At 34.6% G+C, this 13,033-nt stretch overlaps 2 protein-coding genes across 2 annotated transcripts in view; one reads left to right on the top strand and one right to left on the bottom strand.

Moving 5' to 3' along the window:
• The window catches only part of LOC132951954 (heterogeneous nuclear ribonucleoprotein C-like 3), a 129,121-nt gene that overhangs the window by 64,869 nt on the left and 51,219 nt on the right, over positions 1–13,033 (bottom strand). The window contains exon 2 of the mRNA XM_061024030.1: positions 10,473–10,619. Coding sequence (XP_060880013.1) covers positions 10,473–10,617 — 145 coding nt within the window. The 5' untranslated portion in view covers positions 10,618–10,619. The remainder of the gene's footprint in view (positions 1–10,472; positions 10,620–13,033) is intronic.
• Positions 87–5,356, top strand: LOC132951952 (glutaryl-CoA dehydrogenase, mitochondrial). The gene is made up of 4 exons (XM_061024029.1): positions 87–243; positions 2,611–2,954; positions 3,418–3,857; positions 4,610–5,356. The coding sequence occupies exons 1-4, from the start codon at positions 238–240 to the stop codon at positions 5,062–5,064; spliced, it is 1,245 nt and encodes a 414-aa protein (XP_060880012.1). The 5' UTR covers positions 87–237; the 3' UTR covers positions 5,065–5,356.

A 13,033-nucleotide genomic window follows, 5' to 3' on the forward strand; every position in this document is an offset into this window, starting at 1 on the left:
ACTACTACTCATTTGCCTACCAGTTGCGCGTGCGTTCGCAGACTGATAAGAGGTATCAGTTTTTTTATTTTTTCGTCTGATAACATAATATTATTGTCGTAGTTTTGTAAGTTTTGTTGTATTTTTCTTCGTTTGTTGATCGTCATCCACTGACTGTAAGTGTAGTAAACATTTTCGTCTACCACAAATCGCAATATTGATTAACCACCTGCGAAATTATTCAGGACATCCGTCACGATGCAGGTAAATTTGAATTTCTATGTATTATCGTATGTAGAAATTACTAAAGATTTGAAGCTTTTAGTTGAACTTTTCTAATAGATTGGACCTTTGGATGGATTTCCGCCTTGTTTTAAGCACGTCATTTACTCATGTTTCGAACACGAGTTTAACCCATATTGTATAAATATAATTTATTATTTGCTCGATACAATACCTCCATTGAGTAAAAATACGTAATAATATAATCAAATAGGTAGGTAGGTACTTACAAAGTAAAAACGTCTAGGTTGATAACTCATTCATATTGCTTAAAATTATTAATTATGAATAGTGGAATAATAGTACTATTACTATATGGATATGGTATATATGATTATATGAATGTTACATAAATACATATACAACATCTGATTTCTGTATAAACATGTTAATATTTTTTTGTTCAACAATAATATGTTTAAATAAACTACCTAAATTAAATACATAATTTATAAATTAATAATTCATTTACAAAAATATGGATAATAATATAATAAATTTTAATATGTACCTATGACTTGTTGTCAAAGATTTAGAATAATGTCACTGCAATAGCCAATAGTATAATCGTAAGATCATAATTTATGGAATAGAATAAGCGCAGTTTTAAAACCTTCCTATATTAATAAATTAAATTAAAATTATATTATTATGTTATCTCAATATTATTACCCACTTACAAACGTCTGCAGAGTAGTTCCTAATTTTTAGCCTGTGTATTTCATTCATTCTTGTATTAATGTGGTAATAATATTTAATATGGTAATTGAATATATAAAAATGAAACAATGTCATATTATACTGGACATTAATTGTACCTGTTTTTAATCTGTATTAATTTGTATACATTAGTTTAAATAATTTCGTAAATCATGTGTAGGTACAACATACGTCGCATATTAAAAATTATAATGATTAATGATCAATTCGATGATGATGATGATGTCTCAGAACGTATGTGTGTTCTATCATATATTTATAATATTATGTAATATATTAACTCGAATAATTATATGCATTTTGCGTGTTTAAAATTTTCGAATGACGTTATCGCGTGCGGTTTTGTACTTAAATACTTAATACTTTTTGCCTGGCTCTTCATAATTTTGCATTATTATTTATTATATCCCTCTATTCAATAACTGAAATGGAAAATATTCATCTACTGTTATATCGATTTTAAGACGTAGTGTAAACGGCGTGTGTTTAAAACTTATATTTAAACAAAGGTAACCGCCCCATTATTTCTTAATATATTATATACCTAGGTAGGTTTGTTATACATTCATTGTACTCGTGTATTTTTTATAATAATTTTATATTCTCAAGTATAAGTATATTATTTATATAGATACATAATATTATCTATTACTTTCAGCTTTAACTCATTGTTCGACGTTGTTCGACTATAATTTAGTCGATTTGTTGAACCGAAGATTGATATTTTTTTTTATTTCAAGTGTATTTGCAGATATTTAATGATACCGATGAAGTGTTGTTAGTTGCCACTACGATAAAAATCATTAAAAACGTTAACAATTGTTTGTCGACTGACTATTGTACACAAACCAATTGGTAGGAGAAAACAACTCGTGCAGGCTGGTTTTTCGCGTGTTTGGGACACATATTTTAAATATGTAAAACGATGTTGGCAAATAGACACTGTTTTTGACGTTTCCATTTCTGCTTTGCACCGTCGGTTTTGGCAATACCCCCTAAAATTATTATTTTCTATTTTGTTGTTTCGGGACTCCAAACGATGGTTTATAATGATGTTTGAATTAAGTATAAAAGCTACAACATTATTCAGTAATATATTTTATCAAAACGCATATTACAGTGAAATCAACGACCAACCTATATATTTTTCCTATATTGTTTAAGCCTATACCACTCCAAACTTGACATACGCACCTGCGGATTGAATCACTAACTATATATTTGAACCCAATGATCAATCGCTCACTCCACAACCATGTTTTTTGCATGAAGAGTATCTATACATTTTTATAAAATTTGAAATATTGGTCATACCTGTTAATGTATCTATATGTCTATGTGTTGTGTTTTTTAATGATTTCAGATTTCAGATTTACAATTTCATTTTTTTGTCTATTTATATAAACATATCATAATAACATTTATCTCGATAAAGTTATTTTTACCCCTTGAAAATGAAATTATTCAAATTAAGAAATATGAGCAATTATTATAATAACTAAAATAACATTATTGTAAGAATTGTTGTTTTTGTTTTGTCAATTCATTATTTAAAGCGTTCAAACAAAAATTATTATTAGGTTTCATTGTTGAATTCCACTTAAAAAAACTAAAATTCATATTTTTCAGAACTCAACGTCGATGGTCTTGAGACATTATTTGCGACGTCGTTGTGTGCGTTCCGCGTCAAGTGCGTCGAATTTTGACTGGGAAGATGCGCTGAACCTCGATCACAATTTAACGGACGACGAACGACAGTTGAAATCCTCGTTCAGGGACTTCTGTCAGAAAGCTCTCATGCCCAGAATATTGAAATCGAACCGCGACGGCGTGTACGAAAAAGAAGTGCTCAAAGACATGGCGTCAATGGGTGCGTTGGGATGTACTATCGGAGCCTACGGTTGTACCAAAGTGTCACAGGTCGGATACGGTCTCATCGCTAGAGAAGTGGAAAGAGTCGACAGTGCATATAGGTTGGACGCTTTTCATTTACATGTAGGCGGGGGGTGCCCGTGGGGTGATTCGACACATTTTAAATTAAATTCATTATTATTATTTGATTGCAAACATTTTATGTCTAAATAATTATTTACGCAGTTAACTGTAAAAGCAAATGGTTATACTTTTGCATTGAGTTGTCGTTAACGATGGTAATAGAATCTGCGAAGCAATATTATAGTGGAAATTTTAATGTTGAATAACCATGATATCGACTTTAAATTTGTAAATGTCACTGCTATCTCTCAATGAAATTTCAATTAACAGTCAGGCGCAAATCCAGACTTGAGAGACTCGGGGTTTTTTTAATTTTAAATCGTTTTTTAGTAACCTCACATCCCTCTCAAAACGGGCACCCCTTTCGATGACATTTTATCATTAGAACCACCTCGCCCGGCGGCGGTCATTGACGGGTGTGGGTGGTCAATTTGGTTTTAGATCCGCCCTGAGCGTCCAGTCGTCGCTGGTCATGCACGCGATTCACGCGTACGGCACCGAAGAGCAGCGGGAACGGTACCTACCACGGCTGGCCTCCGCCGACTTGGTGGGCAGTTTTTGCCTGACCGAACCAAACGCCGGCAGCGACATCGGGACGATGGAAAGCAAGGCCAAGTACGACTCGGACACTAAGTCGTACGTCTTGAACGGTGCTAAGACGTGGATAACCAACGCACCGGTTGCCGACGTGTTTGTAGTGTGGGCCAGGTGCGAAGACGGCCGCGTCCGAGGGTTCGTGGTGGAAAGGGGCACGGCGGGCCTTTCGACCGCCGTTATACCCGGAAAAATGTCGCTGAGAGCGTCCAGCACTGGGTCTGTGTACATGGACAATTGCGTGGTGCCCGAGGACAGCCTTTTGCCCGGCGTCACGGGTATGGGAGGTAAGGCTTTTTGTCATATAATTTAATATAATATATAATAATTATACGGTCGAGTGATCCATTTAACGTAAGACACGCTTTGAACGTTCATTGTTATTTTAATTATTTTACACAATTTTTTCAAGTCATCAAAAACTATATTTTTCTAGAAAATATATTTTTACTTTTTTTAATGATACCTACCATGCTTTTTTAATTCCTTATTCCTAAGCAGAATATTTTTTGTAGTACTTTGATTTATAAAAATAGAATTTTAGATGACTACCTATAGTTAATGGGATATAACTTTATTAGTATTTAAAGTTCATATGAATGGTGTGGAGTGGAGTGGTACAGGGGTACCTACTTCGTGAAATGTTCGTACACTACTCCGCTTATCTAAATTTTAAATACCCAATTACCTACTTATAATTAGTATACCTTCTATACTCATCCAAAATTTGATTTTTATCGATCTAAATATGTATAATAGTATATTGTCTTGCAAACAAGTAAAAAACTTCAAAACTGATAACAATAAAAATAGTAAAAAATGCTGTTTTTCGACGTCTTAAATTTATGCAAAAAAAATATTTTCAAAAACGTTTGTGTCTTATGAAATAACAAGTGTCTTACGTTGATTGGATCACTCGAGTTATACGTATGATGTAGGTATATATAGTGCCTATACTACTTGGCTGGTATATATGGTATTCTTCTGTCAAAATAATTATCGCGATAATCGTCATGATTTATCACCGTTACTTTTTTAGGACCTTTTGGCTGTTTGAACCACGCCCGGTACGGAATTGCGTGGGGCGCTTTTGGGGCGGCCGAAGCGTGCTTGTCTGTTTCCCGGGCGTACTGCCTAGATCGCAAACAATTCGGCAAACCGTTGGCCGCCACGCAACTGATCCAGAAAAAATACGCCGACATGGTCACCGAGATATCCATCGGCCTGCTGGCGTGTCTGCAAGTGGGCAGGTTGAAGGAACAAGGATTGGCCCCGCCGGAAATGATATCGTTGATAAAGAGGAATTCCACCGGCAAATCGTTGGACATCGCGAGGTGGGCGAGGGACACGCTCGGAGGAAACGGTATTAGCGACGAGTACCACGTGATCAGACATCTCATAAATTTGGAAACCGTAAACACCTACGAAGGCACCTACGACGTTCACGGTCTAATTTTGGGTAGAGCGATCACCGGCATACAAGCATTTAAATAGCCGCCGAATCGAGAACTTCGGAGATACGAGCTTAAGGAAAACAAAAAAAAATAACTATAATGCTGTGTACCAATTCCAGTCACCACAACGTTATACCGAGTAACCGAGCTTCATAAACCTATACTTACCGCTATCGTATATATCGGTATATACCACACGCGGCAGATGTACTATATATATTATGCCGACGGCAGTCTTATAACGTATTTCGGTCATATGCGTCTTAAAATACGCGTATATATTATTAATAATATTGTATTGTTTGTGCTTAATAAAATATTTTTATCTTTAAGATTTGATTTACCGTTTATAGAGGTAATACTATATATTGTATATACCTACCGCCGACTTCATACCACGATGACGTGTTTAGATTCCAATAATTCCCGAGAGGGAGTTTACGCGTGCGCGTGTGTGTATACGTGACTGCAGTAATTTCAAACGAGCGTAATATTTTTTACGGTCGCTGACAACTCACGATACTCAAATTAATAATTGTCTACCCGTCTTCCGCCGTCGTTTTATAAAGGTAGGTATAGGGCCGACCGGTACCACCATGGATGGCGTGTGCCGCACATGTACCTATACCTTATACATAGGAAGTATACATCACGTTTTTGGGGGGAGGGTTGGACAGCGTATATATTGCGCCGCCATATAGAATACCTTTTCAGCAACGCTATGGGGATGTTAACAAGTTTTGTCGATCCATACATTCGAAATGAGCTGAAAGTGTTGGCCGATCGCAACCCTCGACGAATTCATGAATTTTATTCCGATTATCTCCTATATACGCGTGAAATTGGTCTTTTGACAGCGGTTCCGTGTATAGTCTTAAAGTGCTTCTTTATAATATAAATTGGCGAAAATAACCTCTGGCGGTTTTTTTTTTATGCAATCAATACCTCCACTCGGCACTCGCTATACGGTAGGTAGGTACTTCTTTGATATATTTCTTGATTATGCTAAGCTTATGGCCGTCTACCAACTCTTTCTGCTACAAAGCGGCTGGATTATTAACATTATTATTGTTTCTAAATTTCAAACAGTTTTTGAATCCTGTCAAAAATTGGTTTAATTATTCACTTAAAGCAAAATTATTTATCTATAGTCTTTTATAAAATAAAAACCCTATTATATAATATTAATTAATTTAATCCTCATGTTCCCGACGGCAGTACAAGCAATTTGTTCGCAGCTTATTATATCTATTAAAATTAATATAATACTAAATTGCAGGCGACTTGTAAAATGTCATCGAGCTTGGCTATAATTCGTCACTGACTAAAAATTTATCGATTGACGATTACGAATCGAGAACTGCACTTGTTGGAATATTGTATTAAATATTATAATCACTTCACGCTCGTCGGAAATGAAAAAAAAACATTATTCGCAGATTCTTGTAATATATTATGCTTGCAATCCCCAGGTGTACAATAATTATTTCGTAACTGTTCGAACGGAACGACGCCGCGATTTTTAACGATTGGAAAATATATTCTGTGCCTCTGAAACGCCGACTGTCTCGTAAAAATAATTTGTTTATATAGGTACCGTAAATTAACAATAAATATTAGCTTCCATATTTCCACCATTCGCATAGTAATCCGACGATAGTATAATTATTATTTATTGTCTCGTGAAGTCAAACAAACAATATTATAATAGCGAAAGGCGTAAACGCCTCCCTCGTCACCCACGATTTAAAAACTTCGAAATCCACGTCGATCCCACAATCGAACTATTTCTTTATCGTCGACGTGCAATTCGGACACGCCCCGTCAGAAAAAATCATCAGCTTTTGGAATTTTCATCAAACTCAAATTATTTTAATGATTATTAAATCATATATCATCGAAAATACGATTTCGGTATCGGTTCGAATGTGCGCCAAACAATATTTCGGTCGAACGTGAGCGATTTCTTCTGTATGGAAAAAAACGCTCGAACGCATATTGAAATTCGTTGCCCCAATAATTATCGTTATAATATTATCGATGGTCATATTGTTATCGTCGCAGGCCGTCGTACAAATCGGCCGGCGGCGAGTTACAGGAACGCCGTGGTACCACTCCTACAGACCGACGCTTTTCCAGGGGGGGGGGGGGTGGTGAGGGCTGCGAGCTCGGGCGCCCCGGGGGTAGACACTACATTATCTCGTGTGCCGCTACTTAACGCGTGCGGAGGGGTGGTGGGGGTGGTTTTGGCCGCCGCGTTTATCGGCCGCGTGGTTTACGCCATTGTGTGTCCGCCGCCGGCCGTCAAATCGCTCGACGAATATACATAAAATATATATATATATTATACACATTATACATAATATACGCTTTAGAGAGTGGCTCGTTTTAATTTAACGCCACCGTGTGTGTGTGTGTGTGTGTGTGTGTGTGTGTGTGTGTGTGTGTGTCCATTGTGCTTTCAGCGTGCTCGCGCGACGTATTAACGCGTCACCCTCCGACCAACCCCCAACCCCTTTTTGTGTGTGGGCCGTATATAATAATATCGCGATATATAATGTGTACGCACGTGATATCGTATTGTATATACACACGCTGTACGTGTATTTGTACTTGTGTGTGTATATAAATTATTGTTTCAATAATGACTACGATCTGCGTATAATAATAATAACATTGTGAAAAAAAAACAGAAATGGTTTTCATCACTGCGCGTAACTATATATTTTATAATAGCTGGTATGTGGTATTATGTATATATATGTATTTTATATTTATATATTGTGTGTAGCTATATAATGTACCTTCAGAATGGGGCGATTCTTTTAAAGGTAAACACACTCGTTTTAACGAATTTGTTTGATGAAACTATTATATTTGTTTACCTACATAATTTGAAGTCATTACAATAATTGTTGTATTATTAAGTAATTACGGGTCACCTATACCTAATACCTATGTCCTATATAGGTATACCGAAAGCTAATTGATTTCCAAAATTGGTTTATTTTTTTAACTATCGATTCTCAAAAATATTGTTATTAGTTTATTCATGAACTCACTATCTAATATCTTGTTTTTGTGTATTTCTGTTATTTATGTTTATGACATAAATCTAACTATGATGGTTTGTATAATACATATGCGTTAAATATAATAATTATTGTGAGCCTTGTCCGTTTATAATGAAAATAATAACTGTTGTAAAAAAATGATATTTTTAGATATTCCTTAACTTTGTAATTTCTTGAATTTGTATTTGTTTGAATGACGACAAAGGTGTATTTTTAACCAGAGAATTTTAATCCATAAAAATCGAATTTTGAATCATTAGTTAATATTTTGTTATGCTTATGACTTATTATGAGTTATGCGTATTTAAACTTTAAAGTTTAGACGAGCGGAAAGAAATAGTACAGTGGTATCACCCCCATGGCCCCATTAAACAGCACCTATATTTAGGTTTCAAAGTGTTTACCTATATTTCAAAGAATCACCTTGCATAATATTATTATCAGGCTGGGTTGCCCATAGAAAACCTTTGGAAATGTCTGTTGGATTTATCCATATATTATAATATTCCTACCGACTACCGTATCTCCGGCTATGACTTCCAATCCATCCTTTTTCCTACCCCGGACTACCACCACCACCGCTAGCGACAACCACCGAAGACGACTATTCCCGATTGTCGAGGCTTCGGAACCCAAAGAATTCGTCGTTTGCTATGTACACTCACGAAACAACTATATATATATTATATTATATGTATATTGTGAACGTTGTGGATAAAATATTTTCTCGTACGCAGACAGAATCCGCAGTTATTCGAATGTAAAATCGTCCGGAAAAATAATAATACGCAACCCAAAAAAACTAAACCTCCTCATATCGCCAGTCAGTGAAGACGAATAATTAATTATATCAAAAACCTAATTGTCATAATATTATCGAAAACTCGTTATATTTTGTATGCAGGGGTGGTGGCGTAATAACGCTTGTGCTGTATATCTAATGTAAGATGTCCGAATTAATATTATGCACATAATACTATTATATTGTATTTTTTTCGAAACTTTCTTTCGGAATGCGTGTCTTGGCGACGGCGGCGATGGTGTCAGAACATGACTATAATACTTGTTGTCGTGAGCGAACTTTGTACTTAAGAGGATTAAAGGACCCTGATAGAAGCGTGGCTTATTTGCCGGGTTAATATTGTATGCATTTTAAATGTACCGTAAACAGATTACGTCGGAGCGAGAAAGTGTCTTCGAAAAACTGACCAACGCGTATACAATATATACAGATAGCCAATAATAAATACGCTTCTGAAACCAGCCCCCAGTGCATAGTTAACGAGGTAATAATATAATATAAAATTTATGTGCGCTTACAAATTAAACAGTCTTAATTTATTAATCGCGGCCGTCATACCCTACTTTCGAACTATATAGATACTATTCGTGGGATTGACAGGTGGTGGTCACCGGGAAATTCCGTCGCCACTTGGTGGTCGAGGTTTCGCGTAAAACAAATACAATTCCAATAGATGTTATGTCACTATATTATTATTGTTATTATTAATAATAATTATCACTATCTGCAGTTGTGCCAAACTATAACAATACAAACGAACTGAAAACGATCGTTTCGTATGATAATAATTTTAATTTTGGTCATTATAATACTTATTCTTTTCTAAACATAGTTTGGTTTTGGATATAGGTAGGTTATTTATGAGTTCGGTGCAAATGCATGTACAAAGAGTCAACAATCTGGTCGTTTTATATTTTAAAATGCAATGACTAATCAGTATTCAGGGCGACTACAGAAATAACTGTCGATTAAATTTCTAAACCAACCTGTAGTCAATATAATAGCATAGTATAGTACCTATTACGATGTCACCGCAGTGCTCGGTTTATCGTTAGGGAAACTTTCGATTTTTTACCGACTGTAACATTTTTGAAGGGAATACATAACATTATTAACACGCACAATTAAATTAGGTACCTACCTTCGTATACAAATTACAAATATATAAGGTTAGGTCACGTTTTGATTTTATCGAAATCATGTATAGTCATGACGTGATTATTGTACTATACATGAATTTAATAAATATGCAGATCAATTATCATTATAATAATACCTATATTATTCTGAAAATTATGTCCGCCGACGTTTGTGTTATAATATTATAATATGAAAAACCAATCGGGGTGAACGGCATTTTATTCGAAAACGGAAAACCTATAATAGGTGCAAATCGGTTGTTGTTATTGATGAATAATAATGAATTGATTAAAGTTTAAAAAATAGTCGACAATTTTTCGAACGTCATATTTCAAAACAAGACACACTTTTTCCTGGGTATTGTGTGAACAAAAAATATACGAAAATGACCATTATTATACATTAAACTATAATATAATATAATATACTCACCCACTAGACGACCGTATCTTTGAAACATTCTTTCGACGTCGGTTTTGCTACATTGAAATGTGTTGAGATTTCCCACGAAAACCCGAGAGTTAACCGCCTGAGGGTCTTGCGAGTTGGTTTGGTTGCCCACTTTGCTCATCTTCATGTCTGAGAAAATAAAAAAATAAAAAATGGAGATGATAAAATTATAAACTTAGATGTATTAGAATTAAGGCTTTAGCAATCTGACAATTTCTAAAGTACAATATGAGCACGTGACTGTCGGCCATTGTGCTGTTTATACTTATAATATAGTATTATATAACAACTACTAACACTATTTCTTTTTCTTCTCAGCAGCGAATCTTTTTTTATTATTCTTTACATTAGCGTTGATGTATAAATACGATATAAAAATAATACATATTTAATAATTTATATACTCATTCCATTGATGAAAATAATTTGATGTTTGCATACTGTACACTCGACATCCCCGTGGACGTGTACCTACAACTTATACTGGATGTGCCTATTTACATATGGAATAATATTTATTTTTCCTTACAGTCTGTTTGCTGTTTGCACTTTATAAATATTCAAAGTTAAATCAACGACGCGTCCTTTTTCGACATCTTAAATTCAATTCGTATAAACTCTCAACTATATTGGTCAATAAATGAATATAAATACGTATATATTATATGGAAGTGTCTAAAAATGAGTCGACTATATAATATTTAAATGTGAACATTTTTTTTTGATTCAGAACGTACTTAATACCTACTTAATATTATAATTTCACGTGCGCAGACATTATTGACAGGCAGTATATATAGAGACAATAGTCAATAGGTACCTATTCAACTTGAGTATTGTTCCAACAATTATTTTAGAGAGGTAATAAAATGTGTTCAACAGCTAACCACTCTTATACTGAAAAACGTATTACCCACATAACATTATTACACACATACCCTGACTGGCTGACCATATTATATACCTGGTGACGGGTAATAATATTATAAAAAACTCAAAACATCACTGAGACGATTTCGGTTATTTTATTTCCGATATTCTCTAAATAAAAATATGTCGCCGACGGTGTTGCAGGGTATATGTTTCAAATGCCTCTATTTCTCTTCATATCGCGATTAAAAATAAATCGAATATTAATATTTATAAGTTTATATAATATGTCCAATATACTGTATAATATATGTAATGTTATATATCTAGTAAAACGTGTCACAGAAATACGTATTTGGTAGACGAACGAAATCATAAAATAAAATTATATGAAATACTTATCACCGTTATAACATGATATTAATATTGTTGTATAATATCGTAGTAGGTACTTGACATTTAATGCCAACACATTTTTCAAAAACTATAACGTAATATAGTATTATATTATCAACCCCGATTGACAACACTTGCTAAACATATATTTGAATAAAATCAAATGAGCCAATAGTCGATATCAAATCATTTTTCTAGTTTATTCATCGTTAAAAAATAATAGGATGATACTACTCATACCCGTAATATAGATTTTTAGTATATTATTTGAGATTTATGTTTTTCGTTTTAAAAATATTGTACTTTATATGAAAAAATTCACTTTATTAAGAAATTAGTTTTTTGTCACATTCGCGTAATATTAAATTGACGAAGACATCGTAAGACAGCAGACACTAAGATATCACATATTATACCGTGAAAATCAACCAGAAACACGAAAAAAGTTGTTCGAGAGGTTCGCTCGCGTTTTGGGCCGAAACGCAAACACCGCAAATAACGCGAGCACTAATCCTCCAACAAGAGGGTAGGTACGTTATTATTAGCAGAGGCTTAGACACTCTCCTCTCCCCACAGACACCTCCTCAACCACCACGACCACCACCGATAGAGGAGAAGACGTCTTTCGGTCTCTTCCGATTTAACGACGGCGGCGTTATTGTTGATACAGGCTTCACTGTAATTTGTTGCACGAGCCCATTGGCTAAATAAACTACGTGTACATTATACATCCGTACTATATAACAACACTTGACCGCGACGTCTTGGAGCCGCGTCACGTCGTCCGTCCAGCACATTAAACATTGACAGTTTGCATGCATAAATCTATTTATCATCCGCGATCGTCTTAAACTTCGCCACAAACTCCAAGACTGTCGCCAAGTTCGACGCCCTGCAGGTAGTTGCCACGCTCGTAAATTAAACATTATACATGTTAGTTGCAGTGTTTGGACTTATCTAGATGAATATCTAGATAATGATTTGTTCATATTTTATCTTATCTAGATAAATAGTTACAAGGTATTTAAACGTTCATCTTAGATAATTTTTTTACTCATATAAATTTACGGTCACACTGCAATACTCTGCATTGTATTTAGTATTTTAGTATTAGTATTCAATTTATTCGTGCTCGGATGTGACGTGTAAAAAGAAATCTAATAAAATGCGTATTCTTTTGAAGATTTAGTTTCTATAAAACGGTTTTAGTTTATTGACTTCTTTTATAATACTTATATGATTTTACTTGCAGTTGAGCATGCGTTTAATGCACTTTA

The sequence above is a fragment of the Metopolophium dirhodum genome, chromosome 9, assembly GCF_019925205.1.
Source record: "Metopolophium dirhodum isolate CAU chromosome 9, ASM1992520v1, whole genome shotgun sequence".
NCBI classification, from domain to species: Eukaryota; Metazoa; Arthropoda; class Insecta; order Hemiptera; family Aphididae; genus Metopolophium; species Metopolophium dirhodum.

Coding starts and splice junctions, on each gene's coding strand:
- LOC132951952 (XM_061024029.1), top strand. Junction 2,955..3,417: donor AGAGTCGACAGTGCATATAG/GTTGGACGCTTT, acceptor ATTTGGTTTTAG/ATCCGCCCTGAGCGTCCAGT. Junction 3,858..4,609: donor CGGCGTCACGGGTATGGGAG/GTAAGGCTTTTT, acceptor TTACTTTTTTAG/GACCTTTTGGCTGTTTGAAC.